Source organism: Pleurodeles waltl, chromosome 3_1 (assembly GCF_031143425.1).
Source record: "Pleurodeles waltl isolate 20211129_DDA chromosome 3_1, aPleWal1.hap1.20221129, whole genome shotgun sequence".
Classification (NCBI taxonomy): domain Eukaryota; kingdom Metazoa; phylum Chordata; class Amphibia; order Caudata; family Salamandridae; genus Pleurodeles; species Pleurodeles waltl.
Window position 1 is genome coordinate 608,758,089 of NC_090440.1, and position 22,935 is coordinate 608,781,023.

The 22,935-nt window shown below is 43.1% G+C and overlaps 1 protein-coding gene across 2 annotated transcripts in view; it reads right to left on the reverse strand.

Moving 5' to 3' along the window:
- Nucleotides 1-22,935, reverse strand: part of PGGHG (protein-glucosylgalactosylhydroxylysine glucosidase) — a 215,175-nt gene that overhangs the window by 90,839 nt on the left and 101,401 nt on the right. For both annotated transcript variants that reach the window (XR_011201384.1, XM_069223060.1), the window contains exon 7: nt 19,264-19,375. Coding sequence is in view for 1 of the 2 variants with exons in the window: in XM_069223060.1 (XP_069079161.1) it covers nt 19,264-19,375 (112 nt within the window). In the remaining variant the exon portion in view is untranslated. The remainder of the gene's footprint in view (nt 1-19,263; nt 19,376-22,935) is intronic.

Here is a 22,935-nt window from a genome sequence, read left to right on the forward strand (position 1 = left end):
TTAACAATCCGGACTGTTATCCGATACTGGTGCATCATATAAGTCCCATGCATCAGCATCATCCTGTGTCATCCCTGTATGTGTAGGTGACTGCATTGGAGGTGTTCCCACTGGTGACAGTTGTGGTGAGTGCGGTGGGGACGGTTGTGGTGAAAACCTTGGTGGTGGGGATTTGTCTCTAACCACCTTTGCCTCAGGCTGCATTTCTGTCTCCTGAAATGCAAGTTTCCTTTTAGATTTGATTGGAGGTAGAGGTTGTATTTTTCCAGTCTCTTTCTGGATATGTAACCTCCTTTGTGTATGGTCCGGTTCTTCCATACTTAGTTCCTGCTCAAATCTATGTCTTTCCTTCATTTGGGTGGAAAGTCCTTGCTCTTCTGTGTAAGAGCTTCTTTTCCGCTCCGAAGCCGCTTTTTTCAGTGCCGAGGTTTCAGATATAGGGGGTCATTCCTACCCCGGCGGGCCAAAAGGCCACCCGCCCGCCCAGCGGGAAAGCCCCAGCAACGATGAAGCCGGCTCCAAATGGAGCCGGCGGAGTTGCTGGTGTACGACGGGTGCAGTTGCACCCGTCGCGATTTTCAGTGTCTGCTTTGCAGACACTGAAAATCTTAATCACACACACACAGCACTGGCTTCCAGTGGTACCATTGGTTATCAAAATTAAACACAAGACATGTAGCATTACCTCAACAGCAGAGTTAATCAACAATCTCTGCCGACAGTTGCTTTTAATACTTTAAGGAATACATGCAAAACAGATAAAACCAAAATGCTCAGTGCTAAGGTGATAATTTGTGAAGTGTACAAATGTGAAGATAGAAATAAGGGGTAATTGGACAATGGATGTAATGAAAAGGACAATTCTTAACATAGATTGTTGAGTTGTATATGACAAATGGACATCCGAATGACCCCGTTTGGTTATGGCATTTCGACATCTTAGAAACATGCCCACCATCTTTATTTACTGTTGTCTTAGAAGAAGAGCATTTTGTGACAAAGGACAGTTGGTCCCATTTCAGGTCTCCATTGCCCATCATGGTTTGCTTCATACAGAATAGCTACTCTTTCCCAATACCCATCCTCTGTGTATTCCAGTCATAGCCTTTCAGATGGCAAATTGTTTGAGGGTTTAGTGGGCTGTGGCAGACTATCAATACTAATGATGAGAGGGGGTGTGAGAGGGCTCTCCTCTATCTGACGAGGTGTGCATAACTATTATGCCCCTATTACTACTTCTATTCATATTCTTAGTGATAGGCATATAAAAGCCACTAAGCCTATGAGAGGGAATCGGAAAGGAAAAAACGGTCCTTTTGAAAAAAAGATGGCACCTAGACAGGGAGATCTATCAGAGCATGCTGCACGTGGGCCAAGATGGTGGCAATAAACAGGTAGACACTGAAGCCTGAGAGCAAGCCCCAGGCTTCCCGAACTTCTGCAAGCCATAGAACACAGGTTCTTTACCAGCCAGAACCACCAATACTAGAAGACTTGCACCCTTTAGACAGCACCTGTACCTCTCACTAGCACCCTGAACAGCCCCTCGCATCAGAAAATGGGATCAGTGGCCCTAACACCCACAGACACATTGACCGTCCATGGAGATTAAGGTCATCTTCTGCCTTTTGGAACAGGTGATTCAGGAGGCTCGCTATAGGCAACGATCTGCATAGATTTGAAGGACAAATAAAGGACTTATCTGCCTCAGGGAGCAATAGTCAAGTGTCCACCTTGGCTGGCTGCCAGCCATTCCCCCCATCATTCATTAATTTAAACATGAGTAAGGCAATGCCAGTGGTGACTATAATCTATCCTATATGCCACCGAGCACTCCTGGGAATTTTCTGAATGCGTTCTAACAAGGTATCAACAAATCAGAGACAGAGGGAGGCAGGGTTCCTATAAACATAGACTCAGGTGGTCATGTAGAGTTTGGCAGAGCGGGAAGACTAACGCAAATTGAAATTGCGAGTGTTCCCATTCTGCCAAGCTCAGGGTTTCTGATGTGTATCTCTAGGTATGGTGGCTAGTCTTATGCTGGGAAAGCAGAGGTGATGGCCTTTGACAACCTGGCACACCACTCGCCATGCTGTAAATGTCCCCATCAAAATCTGCCTAAATCTCCACCGATTACATCTGAAGCAGTTATTCATATATAAATACCTTCTAAATCACATCACATACTGAAACTTGCAGACTACTCATAAACTAACTTTAAAAGGCCCAGAAATATTTCCTCAACATCAACAGGCTACACCTTTTGGATCACATCCAGAACTCATACCTGTATACCAGTGGGCCATGTGAGGGCGCAGAAAGGTGCTGAGAATAGGACAATCTCTCCTTCTGCAGAATCTCTATAGGAAACAGAGCCTTTCCTGCCCACTCAGCTGTATTATACCCTCAGGTACTTTTCAAAACTCCCCCCCTTAGGAGCTGAGTCAAGTCAGTTTATCACTGGTACAGTGGGGCAGGGGATGGAGAAAGGACTGCTGATCTGATTTTAGTAAAGCACAGAAATAGGAGATACCAGTCCTACAGAGTCACAGAGTTTTACAGGCATAGCGGTAGCGTTTTGGTAGAGAGTCACTCCCTTGCACTTAACGGAATAGTTACCCACTTACTTCTATGTTTCTGCCATCCTTTCTCTTCATGTCAAACAGGCCTTGGACCAAAATAGGATGCCAGGTTTAGAGGCGAGGGGAAGATATGAATCTCACCTGTCTGGGGAGTTTCACTGAGAATAAAGTACAGCAAGGGGAGCTTCTACACACTCATCGAGTGTATTCACATACATACAAGTAAGTTGCTTATGTACACAACAAAGGCAAAACGAATTACTTTTCAAGAGTTACACTTTTGTGAGCATTAGATATAATACTGGATCAAACTACTAGTGACAATTAATGCACAGCATGTAAATATAAAATAGGTTCAGACTGCAAAATTATTTTTAAGCTCAAGATTAACTATCCAAGGTCCTGAACTCTTCAACAACCCACTGACACAATTCACAATATAATATCTCCATGTGCTGTCCTCGATCTCTCGCCACTTTGAGGCAGTAGTTTCAAATAAAAACCATTGCATTCACAAAGGCTGCACCTGAACACAGAAAGATTTATCAGCAATGTGCGGGGGTATTTGAGACTGGCAGGAGCATGGGCAGGCACACAATACGCTCGCACAATTGATAAGTCCTGCAGATAGTCCGGAAGGGTGCATTTCTTAATCAGGTTACTCACATACGTGATAGGACCCTCCGTGTCCTCCTTATGTTTTGGGATATCTGTGATTCTAAGATTAGACCTTCAGGAACAGTTTTCTAACTCTTCCTTCTTAATCCTTAATTCTGCTAATTGTTTTTTGATATGGAGCATTGCCCAGAGGCTTGGGTCAACGTATCTTCACAGTCTGAGATGCACTGCTCCATCTCTTCCATTTTATTGAGTGCTTGTGATATTTTACCCTGTAGACTAAGCAGTTGGTCTGCGACCTGTTTAGCAATTGTTTGCTGCATGCTCTTCATTGATTTTATTTAATCCAGAATCTCACACAGGATCCCTTGTAAAGCACAGGGAAGCTCAGTCACTTTCTGAGGGTCACCTAAAGTGCTCTTCCACTCATGGCTTAGACATTTTGAGCTGTCTGCTGTTGTCGAGGTCTGATCCTCACGGGGGACTGTCCATTAAGTTCTGTCTCCCTGGTGACATATCAGGGCTTGAGGGTGCAGGAGGGTTTGGCTCTAAACTGGCCTCCAAGCCCAGTGCTTTTGCACTACTCAAGGTGCTTGTTGGGAAGAATTCCGTAGCTCTATTGTTCATGTGTGTCTCCATTTGAGTTAGCATTCCAGCTGTCTCCACTGGGCTCTCACAGAATTTTAGACCAGAAACCCTGTTTTTGGGCACCATGCCCTACATACCCCTGCACCTACAGTGAGAAGCTACCCCTCTCCCAGAAATGCTGTTTCTCGCCTTTTCTCAGGCTGGGGGTGGCTAATTTTGCTGATGTGTTATGGAGCCTTAGGGGGTCCCAAGACCTCAGGTGACTGGCAGAGTCCAGTATTGCTGGCTCATAGGTTGCCATCTATAGCCCTGACCAGTTTGCCAGCCATGTATCCGTACAATTTTCTACCATTTTCCCTTAGGTGTTGTTTAGTTGGTTAGCAGTCAAATCCTTCAGGCCTCCCCTGCCAGTCATGCATCCTTCCCTGCGCGGGTCACCTTATTTGCTTTACTACTACCTTTTAGTGATTTTAACAGCATAATCACTGTCCGTTTCCTTCAGGGCTAGACACTGCAGGCCTGCCCCCCTCACCAATTACACACCCTGCTTACATCTAAGTGACCTGAAAGCTTCAGTCTACATGTGTGGTCTACTCTTGAGAGAAGGGCTCTGAGATCAGATGGCTTCAGCATTAGGGACAGGGAGACCACCAGCAGGCTTTGGACGAAGAGCTGCTTCAGGAGCCTGGTGTTCTGTGAATCAAGGTTCACCAGCTGCCCTGCAATGCTCAACTGAAGCCTCCCATGTGCGCGCTGATCTTTTCCAAGGGCTACACTTTGGGGGGCGGCATAGCCATACCCTTGGGTCCATCACCAGGCTATTAGGGCCATGGCCCGTGGTCGGTCCCGTTACGACATTGCTGAATGTCTGCTGTACATTTTGGTCATCAGAACTGGAGGTGATGGAGTGAGGTGCGAGAAGCTGTGTGTGGCCTACTACAGGGACCACCTACACACCATCCCCATAGTGAAAACGTAAACAAATTAAGATATAATATGATGCTTTGAAAGTCATTTCGTAAAATGTCAATGGCTAAAACAACAAGTGAAAAGCTAAGGGTGTTGAGGATTAGATAAAAAGTCACTCCCCTAATATTGTTTTTCCTCAGGCAACCCATTTTAGGGAGGGGGGAAGCCATGCCCTGTTATGTATAGAAATTTTGCCGGATTTGTGTGTATATAAAATGATAGGAGAGCCCACAGGGGGTTGGCTGTATACGTTAGCAAATTTCTTAAATACAGCATAAGCATTTTTTAGACGGACAAAGAGGGGAGGTGTGCATGGGTTGGTGGAATAATCAGTGATGTTAGCATGTCGGTAGCCACAATCTATGCCCCTACTGTTGATTATCCAGCACCGCTGTTGGAACTTTTTCAGGTTCTCTCATCTATCCCTGGCAAATTAATACTGGGAGGGGATTTCAGCCTACTTCGGAACTTGGCTCTAGATTGATCCACCATTATGTGAAAACAGAACAAACTGCGGTCTGCCAAACCTGTATTTGACTATATGAAGGTCTAAATTTGCTGGATGGTTGGAGAGATAAATATCAAATTAGGCATGAATATACATGCATCTCAGAATGGTATGTCAGCAGCAAAACTGGATTATTATTTACACACCCAGGATTTGGCCTTAAGGGATTATACACATGTCAAATGGGCTTTCAGACCACTCCCTAGTAGCAGTCTCAATGGTGGGACTGCAGCTCGCAAAGTCAAGAGTTAGATGGACTTTTAATAGGGTCAGGCTAGAGGATGAGGTTTGGTCTCAGGAGGCTGAGGATGAGATTAACCACTATTTCAAAGTTGATCAACATACTGCTAGTATACAAATTGTATGGGATGCTTTTAAAGCAAACATACTTGCCTGTATAACGTCCAAGAGTATTGCAGGAAAAAAGTGTCTCGTAGAAAGAACTGAACTTCAGCAGAGTCTGAAGCGGTCCAACGACAATGTTTTGCAGCATAACAGTCTTAATAATCAAATGAGAGTTTAGGAAAATGAAATTGTTAATGCTGGGTTATTATTATGAGCAAGCCTATACTGTCGATAATGCCTAGTTACAAAAGGTATATAAAGAGAGTGTGTACACAGGGAGATTCTTGGCCTGGCAGGCCCAGGAAAAGAGGGCCCAGAATGTCTCACTGTATGACGAGGAGACTAAAATTCGGATGACCGACCCAGGGCATATTCAGGTTCGGTTCCAGAAACACTGTGAACATATATACAGCGTCAAGCAGGAGGTCGATGTTGAATTTCTTGGATGTTTCCTAAGTAGACTTTCCATTCACAGGCTGAAACGCAGTCAAGCACAGGATTTGATGGCCCTGTTAACTTCAGAGGAGGTAGACAAGGCCATCAAATCATTAGCCAACAGAAAGTTATTTTGGGAAGATGGCCTGCCGGTCGAATTTTATAAAAAATACATACCGCTGCTGAAAACCAAAATAATGCAACTTGCTAACCACATTTTGTATAGTGGTAAAATTCCATAATTTAATATTGCTATTGTTAGCTTTTTGAAAAACGACCAAAACCCAGAGAATATTAATTCGTGATGGCCTATCAACCTTCTAAATACAGACTATAAAATAGTAATGAAGTTAATGGCCAACCGAAGTGGTCGGAGCACTTTTCTTCGAGATCATTGTAGGTTGATTGAGGGCCGGCAACTCTCTATGAATACACATTTTTTTGTACAAGGCTCTGGATTATTTTAAACAAAAACAGGTACCTGCTCAGGTGTTTTAATTAGACGCCAAGAGGGCCTTTGACCTGGTCTGCTTGGAGAGCCTCTTTTTAACTCTGGAGAAGTTTGGCTTCCTTATAAATCTTATTCAGGCTATCTCCAGGTTTTATGAGGGGGCCACGGCGCATATAATCATAAATTCCGACGACATCAGCACTTGTAAGTTAAATCAGGGCACAAGACAGGGGTTTCCTCTTTCACTCATCTTATTTGCAATTTGAATAGAACCGCTGGCGATTGCCATTGGGCAAGATGGGTGTATAGAACTACCTCTGGGTAGAATGTCAAAAATTAAGCTATATGGAAACGACGTGGCATTGTTTTTAAAACCCGATGTGGTCACCAAACAAAGGGTTTCGGACAACATTTGTGAATTTCAGAATGCAGGAGGCTATAAATTAAATAAATAGGCTAAACATCGAAATTCTTCTATTTAACTTTATGACTGATTTTAACCCCCAGAACTCCGCTCCTCAGTTAATTCTAAGCCAAAGAGATTCCTGGTATTTATATTACAGAAGATGTGGACGATTTATTTATGTTAAATTATCTACCTCTTATCAAGAAAATTAAGACACTCTTCTCTAGGTAGACTAGTTTGCCGATATCCTTAATAGGAAGAGTGGCCCTGATTCATATGTTGGTATTGCCTTTGTTTAATTTTTTACTCGCTGCCTTACCCTGTGCCCTGAAGATAAAGTTTTTAAGGAAATTGATGATCTGTGGTCTACTTTTGTTTGAGCACTTTATACAGGCCAGCAGCAGAAAGCCGCTATGCACTGCCAAATGTAAAAGAATATTATTTTGCCAACTCTGCACATTTTTCATTTAGATTTTCTATCCCAAAAGTCCTGATAAACCAATCGGCAATTTATTTTTAAACCAAATTATGCAGGAATATAAAATGAAGGATTTTTTACACCTGACCAAATCACCGAAAAAAGTTTGTTATAAACATCTGCAATTATTTTTAAAGCGCAAAGAACAATTTTCATTTTTAAGGTCGAGCACCACTCGCTCCGTCTCTGGTGTAATCTCTCTGTGGGCTTTTAACCACACCCATGTCAAGCCCGTCTGTTTGGTTGGTTAATGGGCTTGCCTTTTAAAATTCCCTTGATTTAATTAGTGGAAAGCATGCATACATTTGAAAGCCCTAAAAATCTAAATTATTTTTACAAAATATTATGTTCCTCTCACCTATTAATCATACCAATCTGCACTGTTCTCTCTTTCCACTGCAGCTTAAGCCACTCTCATGCGATCTGCTTGTTATATGATGTATTTTAACAATATATGCAGCTTGGGGGGGCTCATGTAGGGGCAAAGCTGCGGGTGGGGTCACAGCAACATAAAGGAATTTAAAAAAAAAAAACTCTCCTCCGCCGCAGCCTTGCCGCTCTTCTGGCTACCGCTCCACTCACTGCAGGCACAGGCTCCCAGCCTGCCCAGCGACCAATCCTGATGCTGCTGTCGCATGACAGCAGCATTAGGATTGGCCGGAGTGTCCTGGCTTGGCGCTCCTTGGCAGAGTGGGAGCCTCTGCCTGCTCTCTCCAACCCGGCAACACAATGGACAGAGTCCAGTGTGCATGTGTATTTGGCTGGCCCGAGACAGACAGCCAAACATACATGAACACTGAGGGGAGTGCTATGCACTCCCCCCTCCATCTCTGTCATCGCCCAGGGCCCGCCCCCTAAAAAATAAAAAGGATAATAAACACTGTTTATTATCATTTTAATTTTTCATTTTGCAGATCCTGCTGCTGGCGGGGGGGGCGATGATCCTCCGCCATAGTGTAGAAGCCGCGCCTAATGCCCGTGTGATTTTTCAGAAATCTGAAGCTCACATCCCCGTCTTACAGACCAAGCTATGACCCTGCTCCCACTCACTACTGATCACACATAAACATACTCATACTCACTTGTTCTCATTCTCACTTACATACACTCTTACACACACCCAACCTTTCACACTCACTGACCCTGGTCTCTGGTGCAGCTGCATCTACTGCACCATTGCTAGGTACAGCCTCTGACTCACTTCCACTCCCTCTCACAATCCTAATCACTCACTCCTTCTATTGTACTCACTCTCCTACACTCACTCCTTTGTACTCACTTTCACTTATTCATACACCCAAACTCAGATTCTCACTCACTTTAACTCTTATTGGCATTCACAAACACGCATTTTCACTCAATCGCATTCACTTTCAATCATTCACAAGCACACTTGAAAACACAGACCTACATGAACACAGAATTTTTTTTATTACTTACCTTGCTTCTTTTGCATCAGAGCAGGAATCTGATGCTGGATATTGGAACCAGAAAGCCATAATTCCCAACAAGGAGTCAGCCAAGGCAGCAAGGGCAATTTTGAAAAGAAGAAAACCCACCTAAATCCCCCTCCCACCTTCTTGATAGGACTGGAAGCACAGCTCCACAGGAAGCTGGGACAGAGCTAAGGATCCTGCCCCTGCTGCTGCGTGTGGCTTCTCACTGGCCTCAGAGATGCACTAGCATGTGCCCTGACTGCCACATTTTAGCAGTTGTACTGTGTTTCCTGGGGCATGTGCAGTATGTCTGCTAAATAAAATGGATTGTGCCTGTGTGAAGGGAGGGGACCATAGATGAACTACGCACCTCAAACATCCAATCCAAAAACCCACCTACAGAGTATTGTGTTTTAACAGCGCGTTGTAGCTAGATCGTGCCTTAGCCCCCTCCTCCTCCTATCATTGGCGGCCTGGAGCACTGGCAGTGTTCTCCGAAAACACAAAAGTCGTGCTTTCATGAATGTTGTTAAATTAAACAATGCACAGTGTTCGAACTCAGAGGCAAGGTGCAGAATGTAGGGCTAAACAGAAGACAAAGGAGGTGCGCCCTGGAGCTCCTGACAAGAACCTCCGACTTAGTGTTTCTGAACTTTATTTTTGCGACTGATGGATATACTCTGAATTGGAGGGGTGTACACTGAGAACAATAGCCATTGCTCTTACACTTTTGTAAGCCATTTGTATTGTTTTAAGAATGCACTTCTGTTTTTAAGTTGTGTTTCAGTCCAAGTGCACACTGTCAGCATGTGAGCTAATTATCTGTGTGTGTTTATAGGTTGTGACTGTTAGGAACATACACTGCCTACATCTGTGTTGTAGTTGGTGATTGAGTGCATATGTAGTGAGGGCATACAAGTGTATATAAACTTTATGTACATCGAGGTCAAGGGTGTCCTTCTGTCTGCAATTTAGGTTTGATATTTATGCATAATTTAAGAGTCTTACTGCTTATTTTGATTGCTTGGTGCCAAAGGGGACTTGTTAGTACAGCTGCAGTTTCATAAGTTGTGTGAATACATTTCATCCTCACTATGGGAAAATCATCCTGTGATAGCACTACTGCTGTCAGGGCCAGAACATTTAAGACCAGTGTCACAGTTATATTCTTTAATCCTGGAAGCTCTGTGTGAGAAGAAACACTACAGAGTGAGCCCTGGAATATATCTAGTTCTGTCAAAGCACATGTGTGTGAGATTGATATAACTTTTGATTTCTCAACCCTTCCTCTTCCCAGTGATTCTTGAAATCTGCATGAATGAGAAGGACGGAAAATTAATTGTATACATACATGTGATAAACGATCGGCCATGTGAAACTGCATAATGACATTATGTTGTTATCTGTCTGAACAATATATTGTCCTTTAGTTAATTTTTATGGATATTTTACTGCAAAACGTACTGTGTTGCCACTATATTTTAAAGACCTCTTGGGGAGGGATAGTCATGCTTAGCACACAACATAAAATTATGAGAATGTTGCAATTGCGCACATATAAAAACTCTGGATTTTCAGTCAATCTTTGTAAAAAAAACTATGCTGTCAAATTCACCTTTTTTAGGGTCGAGCTCAAAGTGCTTCGTCCCTGATGTAATCTCTCTGTGGGCTTTTAACCACGCCCATGTCAAGCCCATCAGTTTGGTTGGTTTGTGGGCCTGCCTTCTAAAATTAGCTTGATTTAATTAGTGAAAGGCATGCATACCACATGCCTTTTCCAGTATTTAGCCCGCCTCGAGCGCACCAGCCAACAACTGAAAACATTCGAGGCTCAATGTTTTCCGTATGGTCTCTGCACTATTTTTTCTCTGTATTTCCTAGGCAGTAGTAGAGCGATTTACATGACATCGACCCTGTTACATGGATATTTACACTTTTGCCAGTTGCATGGATAACTGCACTTTTGCTGATATGTTTCACTGCGAGCAAACTTCTGTTTTCTTCTCTGTGTTTTCTCTAGGCGCATGGTGGCCGTCAGCTCGCTTATGTGAAACTGTTTTACTTTTTAATTTGTGTGGCAAGAAAAGTCTGGTTAGGAGTTTACAACGCTAATAGCTTTAACTCGAGTAAACACAAGACCCATTGCATTGCAAATGCTTGTTTTTTAATGTACCCGTTATTAAATGATCTACTCGATTTACCAATATTTTTAAAGGGTCACAGACCATTCTTTACAGGAATTTGGCTTACGAATAGGGGATAAATGGCTACCAGAGTTTTGGACATTTTCTAAATATAGATACCGGGAAAGACTTGCCAGATACTGAATCGGACATTAGGTACTGGAAGACCTCTCACTGTTGGTCCTTTATTCGAAGTAGATATTTAAATAATTGGCTCTTACAAAAATTAGGACCAGCTTGGAATTAGAGGAAGAACTGTTTGAGTCTAGTAACGATAGATCTGTTAGATACTGGATGGCCACATTTCGAAAATATAAGGAGGGAAACTGGTCCAGTAGAGCTAAACAAAAATGGCAGGCAAGGGAGGGAATGATAATCTTAGCTGAGGTCTGGAACAAGATTAACTTGTTCACCTTTGCTCTGCTGAATGGGGCAAACCTCTGTCGGATGCAATTTAACACCAAGTCATTGCTTTACAGAACCTTAGATGTTTTCCATAGGATTAACCCCCCAGATACAGGCAATATAATTCAGTTGTTTAAAAGATGGTGAGGGGAGCTGGAGATATATTATTTGGGACTGTCCAAAGATTCAGGGGGTCTGGGACGCTATCACTGATTACTGTATACGTACATTGAACATCAAATATTCTCAGGATGTTCAAGCAAACCTATTAGGATAATCCTCCAATGCCAGTATTAGGATGAGAGACAAAAATAAGTTGTCTGTGGTTACTTTGATAGAAGGTCCATAATTTTACTAAATTGGAAGTCTGGTGCACTCCCCACTTTCGAACACTGGTGGTCTAGAGGGTTTGGAATGTTGTTATATGCTGTGGTCAGGCTCCTACACTACATTTCTCAAGTTGTGGGAAGGACTTTAAGCATATAGGCCTTGCTGCTATCGGAAACCTGCTGTTTGGTGGGAGAAGGGGAGTGGGGGTTGTGTTATATCCCTGTTTCTGTGGTTCTGTACAGGACACATAGGATAACAGTGTCTAGCTCTCCTGGTTTATTTATGATATCTTAAAAATGATTTGGTCTGTCTTAAGATATGGGATGTATTTGTGTGAACTCTTTCAATAAAAAAGGAGTGCAACTAAGGCAGAAGAGTTGTCTGCTGAAATTAATTAAGTACAGATTTCCCTGCCATTGCAAACAAGGTGCACCAGCCACCCAGTCCGGGAAAGGCACCACAGCTGCTGACATGATGCTCCATAGCCTCCAGAAGCTGCCACAGGACAGCTTATTTGTGTCCTCTGTGCTGTATGTTATGCAGCACGACTCCTTGCCCACTTTAGATACCAAGCAGCATCTCGTTGCCAACCCGGGCCGTACAAAGGGGAGAGCTGCAAAGCCCAGAAAGTAAAGGTAGGAATATGCCCGCTCCCCCATTGCTGCAATATCTAACTACAGGATGGAGCGGGGGAGGTTGTGATAACTACCCAGCACACCTGCCTATTGTCCAGTATCTCGGGCCCTCCCACGTTGCACGTTCACATCTTTAGAGCAAAAGCTATCAAAGGAAATCAGACATTTGAGGTATGGTTTCTGTATTGCTACATCCTGTATCTTCCAATCGGTGTTGCAGACCTATTTCTCCATGGCACAAAGTCACCATAATCTATACAACCATTTTCCAATTGTTGACATGTTGTAAGATGCGCACATTACCATACCACTGTTGTGTAGCCATTTTAGTTATAGCTCCATGCACGTTATTTTAGCATACTAGGCCTGCCGCTGTGCACTTTAACCTAGACATATTTTATTCAGCTTTGTTTAACATTCTTACAACAGCCACTTTTGTAGTCTTGTTTTATTTATTTCGATCTAGCTGTTTTGCTTAGGCCAGCATTATGTTCTTAAACAAGACATTTGTGTTCACTCTGTGCTTCTTTCAAGGCTGCAGTAAGATAGGTTTCCGGTGAACGTGGTAACAGTTTTGTCTCTGACATTCATAGAAAAACACACATCCTTGCATAGGGACATTTTCTTAGAATATAAGCTGCTTTATTTTAAAAACACTTCCTTGTCCCTTACACGTTAGAGGGAGATTCCAGCCAGAGAACCACAACTGTATGCTGATGGCTGAATGCTTCGCTAAAGCTGCTTATGCAGACTTCATGCCTTTGCTCAGGTATGGGTGATGATGTCTTCCGAGGGTAACCTGAAGGGCAGAATTAGAGCCTAACATGCTGTGCTCTATTATAGCCTAGGTAGGAATTAGTCTATTGACTCTAGTGACAATATGGTAGTGTTATTTCTATGCTTCACTCTCCTTGTCACAATTCTAATTTTGGCATGCTGTATCGTCCTGGTTATTCCAGTACATGCTTTGCTATTTAGGATGCAGTTGCTTCATTAAAACCTTATTGAAACATATACTGTCTCTGTTTGTCATTGTGTATGTGAGACTAATGTAATTGAGAGAAAAGGATGAGACCTGAGTGACCACAATTTCCCTGAGAAATTAATTATGTCATGCGCTCGGCCGCCTAATCATCCCTGCACTTGAGTAGAGATGATGCACTGTTAGTTAGCCGGAGCAAAACCCATATTAGGGCGACAGGTGTCACCTGTAGTGGGTTAAAGACTCAGACCCTCATTACGACCCTGGCGGTTTGTAACCGCCAGGGCCGCGGCACGCGGGAGCACCGCCGACAGGCCGGCGGTGCCCCGCGGGGCATTCTAACCGCGGCGGCTTAGCCGCGGTCAGAGAAGGGAAACCGGCGGTCTCCCGCCGGTTTCCCGCTGCCCCCAAGGAATCCTCCAAGCCGGCGCAGCTTGCTGCGCCGGCTTGGGGATTCCGACTCCCCCTCCCGCCATCCAGTTCCTGGCGGTTCTCCCGCCGGGAACCGGATGGCGGGAGGGGGAGTCGCGGGGCCCCTGGGGGCCCCTGCAGTGCCCATGCCAACGGCATGGGCACTGCAGGGGCCCCCATAAGAGGGCCCCAAAATGTATTTCACTGTCTGCCTTGCAGACAGTGAAATACGCGACGGGTGCAGTAGCACCCGTCGCACCTTCCCACTCCGCCGGCTCGATTACGAGCCGGCATCCTCGTGGGAAGGGAGTTTTTCCCTGGGCTGGCGGGCGGTCTTTTGGAGACCGCCCGCCAGCCCAGGGAAAAACTCATTATACCCTCCGCGGTCTTCTGACCGCGGAGCGGTATTATGGAGGGCGGAATCCTGGCGGGCGGCCTCCGCCGCCCGCCAGGGTCGTAATGAGGGCCTCAGTCTCCCACACCGCAGGCGATTCTGCCGCTCAAAATCCAGTAGTCTCATTCGAAAAATTAAAGCCTGCGCGACACCACGTGCTTCACCACTAGTAGCATATGGGAGATTATCTTTCAATTTTGTATGTTAGTAGATGTGGTATTGCTAGGATTAGCTGGTGGGAATTCAATGATGGAATCTTCCTTGTGCTATAACTGAAGGTTCCAGGTTCAATGTCACTTGAGCTTGCCCATCTGCACTTCACCTGCTCGCTAGATATCACAATTTTGGTAATAAGGATGGGCTTCTAGTGGGCCTTTCTTTACCTGCATACATCCACACACTGTACTTGTATGGGGAATTGTTTCTTTTGCCTAATCTACAGATATCATTTGCTGCCCATCTCCACAGTAGTCAAGGCTTGCTTCAAATTATTACTATGTAAGTTGGGAATTTGTAACACTGTATGGTGGTTTTGCTATTCCTGTTGTTTTGTATTGTGTATTCAACCACCCTTTGCTTTCCAGTGACTGCTTGTTAAGTGCATGGGGTAATGTTCCTCAATTGCTTGAAGATCCTGCTACATTTTCATACACCAGCCACCACCATTAGCTCGAGGTAACTTAAACGGTGTATAGGAAAATAGTTGTGTCTCATTTAGCCTATGCACACCTCAATGTGGCTGAGACGTACAAAGTGGTGCCTTCTATGGTGGTGCATGCTTTCAACTTATCCAGCTCACCCATGTGGAGATTCTGCTCATGTCTCCTTCTGCCTGTGCACATGAGTATGACATTGTCATATTCTCAAAAACAGAATCTGACAATGATGGTACTGTTCAAACGATGTTGTCAATCTTGGAGGATAGAGGTATAACCTTTTGGAAAGTGTGAAGTCAAAGCCCTGCTTACTTGATGACATCATCAAGGCCCCTGCAAAGGCAAGGAATAGCTAAGTTTGTTCATTTTTCTCGATTATGAAAATTGTACTTCTCATTTGTTTTAAGATTTCACGGAACAAACTGTATGTTAAAGAACGTCAAATGAACTTTAATCTTGTCAAGAAACGTTTAACTTCTGCACCAGCTGTGCAGCCTTATGTCACTGCAGTGTGATGTTTGTCACTTCTGGCTCCTTTGGCCTTGCAGCGTTCCTCTCTCCACATAATTGTGTAAAAAAAGTTGCAATGGGATTTGCCCCAAGAACAGAGAGAGATGTTGAGAGAAGATACTAAGGCCCTCATTTTGACTTCAACGGACCAAAAAGCCACTCTGCCGAAGTCCCACGGTCAGGTCACTGCCAGTGTGGTGACCTTCCTGCAGCCCCTATTATCAGTTTCCTGCTGGCCCAGCGGGAAACAGCCCACAACATTGACGCTCACTCATAATTGAGCCGGCAGCAATGTTGCGGTGCATAGGGTGCACCAGCACCTGTTGCGCTTTTCACAGTCTGCAAAGCACTGTTTCTCTCTGCCATTGGCCGGAGGAAACCTGGCAGTGCTGGCGGTCCGACCGTGGCACGTTTGCCACGGTCGGAATGTGGAAGCCGGACCGCCACATCGGCAGCGGTCTGACTGCCACCACGACCTTGTTCGTCTCAAGATCGCCAGGGTCGTAATTCGGGCCTAAGTGATCAAAATAAGAAATGCTTGCATGTGTCTGCTGTGTCCAAATATTTAGGATGAATGTAGATCATTCATTTAAATTGCTGTAATTGACATATGGAGTAGGAAGAAGATCGAAATTCAAAGCTAGACTGGTGAGGCTATCTGCCGAGATATTAGGGTTTCATTTCAGGGTGATGCATTTTTCTGGAGATAAGAATGCGTATATTGATTATTTTTTTTTAGATATGAGCAAAGACGAGATTGGAAAGTGCATTCTTTGCAAAGGTAATTATTTGGTAGCAGGTTATGACAAGAATAGGTAGTGTGAAAAGTTGGGTAAGGATGTTGTTTTGGAAGAACTGGTGAGATTTGTACCCGAAGGATGGCCTTGGGAGAAAATGTTAAGGTTTGAACTACAGCCATTCTAGAAAGTCTATGACGAACTGTCCCTAGAAAATGGCTTGTTGATCAGAGGTAAGAAGTCACTTCCTACAATCTGCTTCAAACAGAGGATTCTTGAAACAGATTATTCTAGCCATTTTATCAAGAGCCTAATGAAAATGAAGGTCAGACACTGGTTACCTGACTTTAAAGGAGAAGTTAAGAGGTTGCTGTGTCAATGTGTCCACTGTAATGTGACAGACAAGTATTTAGTTACCGTGGCATCGGAATTCTACCTGCACTCTGTGTGAAATGGGCCTGAGAAAGAATTTAAGTTGATTTTATTGGTACTTTTCATATTCTTCCAAGGCATATGTGATATATGATTGTATTAATAAAGATTTCTAAGGGTTGGAGGTTAAAATGTGTGACTCAACCCACCACTTACAGTGTCATAAGAGCTTGTCAGGATCCTTTCACCAGAGAGGTACGATTTACCTCTTGTGCTAGAAAAGAATAATTTAGAAAGTGTGGAGTAAAACATCTACAGACCAGATACCTTCACTATTTCCAAGCATGAATAGGGACCTTCTACTTCCCCTCTACCGCCCTTGTAAAGATGTTTAAGTTTGCTAGTATGTTTATGGGTTTTTGAATGCAAAATTATTTTCTCTCGCAAAATGTAGAAGTACTAATGTATGGTTTATTGATTGATATAGTTAATGCTCTCTTGTATTGCTCTGTATCCTCGCAAATCAATAAAAATAGTTTTGAAAAAAAATACAGAGCAGATTATACCAACCCCAATGCTAATAGAAAGATGAAAGATGCAACAACATGTTGGTAGAGTGTATCCAAACTGCTCATAAACCTAATATTGATTAGTGGACGCCATAAGGGAGCAGAGCAAACAGTAACCAGAAACTCACCAACTAAATTGATGCATGGTTCACACACGGCATCAGAATTATATCCATGTTGGATGATGAAAGTTGGGAATAAAAGGAGACTACGACGAGCACTGTTGTGCAAAGCTAAACTAATTGATTATCATCTGTATTTCGCATATTAAAAATGAAAAATAAGCAGTGCCGAAGTTTAGAGTGGGTGTTTGGGTACACATAAAGGATCCATTGTTGGTGGGAAAAAGATTTTTCCAGGTTCAGGGAATCAACACGAGCTAGAAGTCAGGGGTAATTCTGTACAGGCGCTTAACAGTCAATATGGAATATATCTAGAGAATGCAAAGTCAATGTGTCTGGGGAGGAAAAGGAGAGGATACAGGTGAAAGTCACTCATAATGCGTCTGCTTCTCAGCGCAGCAGCCGTGCATCACCCTTCAACGCTGTGACAGAATCTGGAAAGTTCCTCTCAAGTTGAGGGTGTGATCTCTTGTCCTGGTCCCTTTACAGACTCTTAGAAGTCTAAAACATATTAATGTTTCTTGCTAGAGTGAACATTTATTGTAATACTCATATTATATTTTATTTGCTATTGTGTCTGACTTTTCACTTCTTACTTTTGTATGTTCAGATCAATGTCAACAGCACATTTCCCCTCTACAATTTTCATTTCTGGCCATCCTTTGCCAGAGTCAGATATGTGTTTTTTTTATTGCATGTAGAGATCTGTGTCAGTTGAGACTGGGACTCTTTGCACTCCATGTGCTCTCTCATATGTTCGACAAATACGATGTGTTCAACTACATCAGCGTGAAACGATTCTATAACACAGTGGATTTATTCCTCTGTTGGCATCATGGCTTCATTGCACTACGACCGTGTGACCTGTTTCGAGCAGGATTTTAATATTAGTGACAGCACCTTGCATTAGTCAGATATTAGAAGGGCAGTGCTACGTCACCTGGTATTAGTTTATATATTGGAGCAGCTAAAAGCCATTCAGTTTTATGGTGTTATCTCTCTTCTAACAATACTTTAGGCTGTGATTATCTGTCTAGTTACACCAATTCTGAATGTCACTTTTCTAGTGGAGCAAACTGTATCAGGTGGGCACTGATTTTCATGATAGAAACAATGCATGCCCAGAAGACAAATGTTTTTGTTTTCTGACAGGCACATACATGTATTTGCTACTACAGTGGAATACAGCTATTGGTTACTGTGGTACTCCTTTGAGGATTGTTTTTAAGTGCCATGATGAAAGAGCTGTAAAGCATATGTATTTTAGAACGTGTATTTTAAAATATGGTGTAAAATGCGCCATTACTCTCATTTTTATGAGAATCTGCTAGGAGATATCCCTGATGTCCATACACTCATCTTGGGCGACTCGGCAATGTACAGCCATGTTTATGTACAATGGCATTTTACATTTTTAGGTCGAGCATAGCAGCGCGCAAGCGCTGCTTTTCCGACGTGATGGTATGTATCTGGGCTTTTAACAATGCCCATAACACGCCCATCAGTACCACTCATTAGTGGGCTTGCCCTTCAAAAATCCTTTGATGACATTGGTAAATGGCTTGCGTTTGTCCCTCCTTGGGGAGGTTTTGTTACCGCCTTGGCTATCACCCCTGTTACATGGCTAATTGCACTTCTGCCGATAAGTTTGAAAGCAAGCAAACTTCTTTTTCCTTTGGTGTGTCGCTTCACGCTGATGCTTATGGCAGGCATGGCGCTGTGAATTGGCTCCCTTATGTGAAACTGCTTTACTTGTCATTTTTAATTTATATGGCAAGAAAAGTCCGGTTGGGAGTTTATTACGCTAATAGTTCTATCTCAAACAAATGTGAGACCCGTTGCATTGCAAATGCTTGTTCTAAGATACGTTTTCTTCAGACAGGTCATGTGTAAAATGCCAAGTGTCCGTATTTGTCTGTCTCGGTCTCGGACAATGCCAAATCGAGTTGATTAACAATACAGCACAGTTAACTGGAGGGCCAGAAACTCAGCACCTCTATAATTTTATTTTCAGGAGAGGTGAAGTGGGGCTTGGAATACAGCCACAAATATAGCACTTCACTGAAGTGGTCTGTTGCACATCTTGGCACAATGCATGTAAGGCTTTATTGCAAACTCCAGAAAAACGTGGCCAAAATTACCTTTGATGTGATAACATTGTTCCTCTTCATTCCACTGGACTCTGCTGCACCAGTACGCAGCTATGGCACTCACAACGTCCCAGCCGCCATCTTTGCTGAAGAAGTCCAAGTCCTGCACGCAGCACAAACAATAAGAGATAAATGAAGAGAAAAGCAATTCAAAGGAAGACATAAACCATCAGCAAACTACAGGGCCAAACAATCATAATATTACTGCGAGTAAAAAGAAAAGAAAACCTTATTGTGCAGTGTAGTAAAAATCACACATTCACCATTATCATTGATGACCCCACGCAAAAGGCCTTTATTTGGTGTTTTTAAACCCAGCATTAAAGTACAAGCTGAAAATATAACTGCAATTTTGCTTTAATACCAAGAGATCCGATAACAGCAGCTCAAATCTGAACAGTGGCACAACCACAGAACGGTTTAGATGGCTAAGCGATGCCTGCCACTGTTCAGCAAATGCATGGATGCTTGGGTGAAAACTCATATTAAAGGCTGCAGAAATTGGAGCTTGAATTCTGAAACACATTCTTCAAAATAGTCATTTCTGTCACTGTGCCAGAGAAATTTGAACACTAGGGGTGGGGGGAATGTTTCATTCTGCCCATGAAATTGGTCTACAGTGTGGTGGATTTTTTTTCACGCGAGGCTCCAGAAATATGAACTGGCAAGCCAGAGCAAGATTTTGGCATCCCCACGCGCCATTTTCTAATGTGGGCAGTCTCTGGCGGTCACAGTCAGAGGGCTGCTTCTCGCATAGATTTTCTGCAGCTGAAGTAAATATTGGTGCTAAACTGCAGCACAAGCAACACGACGTGCATATTTTCCAGCTCTTGATGGAACGCCGCAAAATCTCATTGAGTTTTTATGTAACTCCATGGAATTCTCGAGAGTCAAATTCAGTGAGTTCTGCCCACCCCTAACAAACACCTGTTTCATATCCACAGTGCAAGAGCACCATCTGTGACTGCGTGGAGATATGATTTTGGTACATGATGTCAGATAGCCTAAGGTGTGGCAAGTGATTGGTCAATTATATGAAATCCAAATTGATAAGATTCAGATGGCTTAACATGTCTGTAAACTTAACAGCATATAATAACAGTACTTACTGTTAGCACATTCATTCGAATGCCGATTCAATAAAAACCCAGCAGAAGTGACTTTACCCACCGTTTGACATCAAAGGAAGTGGCCTAATCTGATATACAATGCCTTACTTTTCCCAGAAAGTGATCTTAATCCTGATGATACCATAGGAATTGACATTGCTGAAGTTACATAATAACTGAATTATTAATATACCAAACCAACATATACAAATATCTGTTTTAGATATAACCTATGTTAGGGTGCTGTCATGATCTTTGAAAATAGTGGAGAGTAATGCTTGCCCTGATTCGTGCGAAACGACTGAAGCAACTGAGCCTGACTTCTTCTAGAAGGGCTCAAGTGGGTTCTTCACCAAGAACATTTACAAACAAACAGGTTCATAAGGTGCATTTAAAGCACACGTTTTCCATAAACTACATAAAAGGCAACAGACTCTGAAAGGGCTCTGATGAAATATTCAAATCCTTCCATGGTGTACTGAGCCAATGAAACATGCAGCTCCTCTGGAGCTGACCCCATATTTGTCAAATTTTCTCTGAATGGCTCTGTATGTCATGGGTACCCCTCATATGTCCCTGAGGTAAAAATAACATTCAATATGCCAGTGCCAAAATTTGCCATTAATGCTGACTATATGCCATGGGTGACCCATATGGCAATATTTACCTCCAGTATTGAGTGCCAGCATTTTGCAATCGTTGCCTCCCTCCCATTTGCCCTGGGTGTCCTCTTTTGACATAAACGACTTCCAATGTGCCAGCACTAGCATTTTTTGTGAGATACCCTTATGCCAAGAATCGCCTCTAGTATGCCAGAACTAATATTTTATTGTGAGTGGTCATCATGCCAAGAATTACCTCCTGTATGCTAGTGCCAGTATTTTTTGTGAGGTGTCTGTCATGCCACAATTTGTCTGCTGTACACCAGCACCAGTACTTTGCCATGAGTGCCTCTATAAGCCAAGAAAGACGTTTAGTATTCTACAGTCATCAGGAAACTACCAGGCATAAATCATATTCTGACTAACGCTCAGTTATATTCACTCACAATCATTCTCACTTACTCACATTCATTTGAACTCACGTGCATTCATACATTCTCACTCACTCTCTTACACGCCCTCCTATTCTCATTCACACTCTATCGCTCTCATTCCTACCCTGACCTACTCATACTTTCTCACTCACTCACTTTCACGGACTCATACTCTCATTCCTTTGGTCCTACTCACTCTCACTTATTCTCAGTGTGATTCACTTAATTCTTTCTCATTCATTCAAACTCACTCACATCCACTCTTGGTCTTGATCACTATACTTTGTCGCTTACTCATAATCACTTGCACTCACTGTTACTCTCACTCCTTCTCACTCATTGTTGGTCATTCATTTATTTATTCTCCCTCACACTCTCTAACACTGCCTCACACTTATTATTGTTATTATTCATTCACATTCTCATCTATCTACCCGCATGCTCTCGCAGTCACTATTACTCTAACTCACTCATCCTCACTCACTCTGACTTATACTGGCTTACTGAGACTAAATTTCACTCATTTTCATTCACTACTGGTCAACGACCATCTCCCACTCAATTTCACCCACACACACCCAAGCTCACTAATACAGACACGTACGTTCACGCATACACACTTTCGTCCAGATTTGCACCGGATTTGCGTGACTTTTTTGACGCTAACCCAGTACAGAGTGTTGGACTGGCATTTACAATCCAACACAAAATAGTATTTGCATTTGAAAGTATATCAAAGTAAAGCAAAGTTGTGCTACCCGCTACTTTGGGCTACTTTGCAAGAGGGGACGTTTCATGGGCGGTACAGGGGAATTCCCATGGAAACAGTAAGGGCATTTGTCAGAAATACCTATCTACTAATATTCGTTCACAAGGATTAGCACCAAAAGTGTACGCCACCTCGAAGCAGGCGTAACAAGGAAAAACGTTTTATTTCTCCTCATTTTTCCAACTTTGCACGTGTGCTCCACTGTACAACACACATACAAAGAGGGAAAAGTAATAAAGCATAGTTTTTGTACTGGACGAGTCTCCTTCCGATACTAAACCTGTGCTTTAGAGAACCCACACACCTTTGCACTGTGTGCAAGGACGTGTGTGTTGGCGCATGGCAGCCAAAGATACATCAGAGCTGGCGGGAGAGAAAAAACGCACCATATCGTAATAGGTATAGCACAATTTTTATCTCTTAATTCTCTGGCATATGGCAGCATAGTAAGGCAGTGAATCTGGGTCTCTGTCACTCTCGAAAATACACACTCTCACTGGCAAACATGCACAAAATATACATTTAAAATTATTTTTCTACATACCTCAGTTGCTAGCATAAGTCTTGTTCCAGGTACAGGTGCTCAATTTTGTATTACACTAATAGTGAATGATAATATAAAAGCATGGGTAGCAAATAAGACTGGGAACCCAACAATCAAAAGAGGGAGCTATCCATGTGTTCTTGGCACTAACTTTGCCAACTTTAAGGCCAGAGGTCACAAAAGCTGTGTGAGGGTGGCAAAAGGC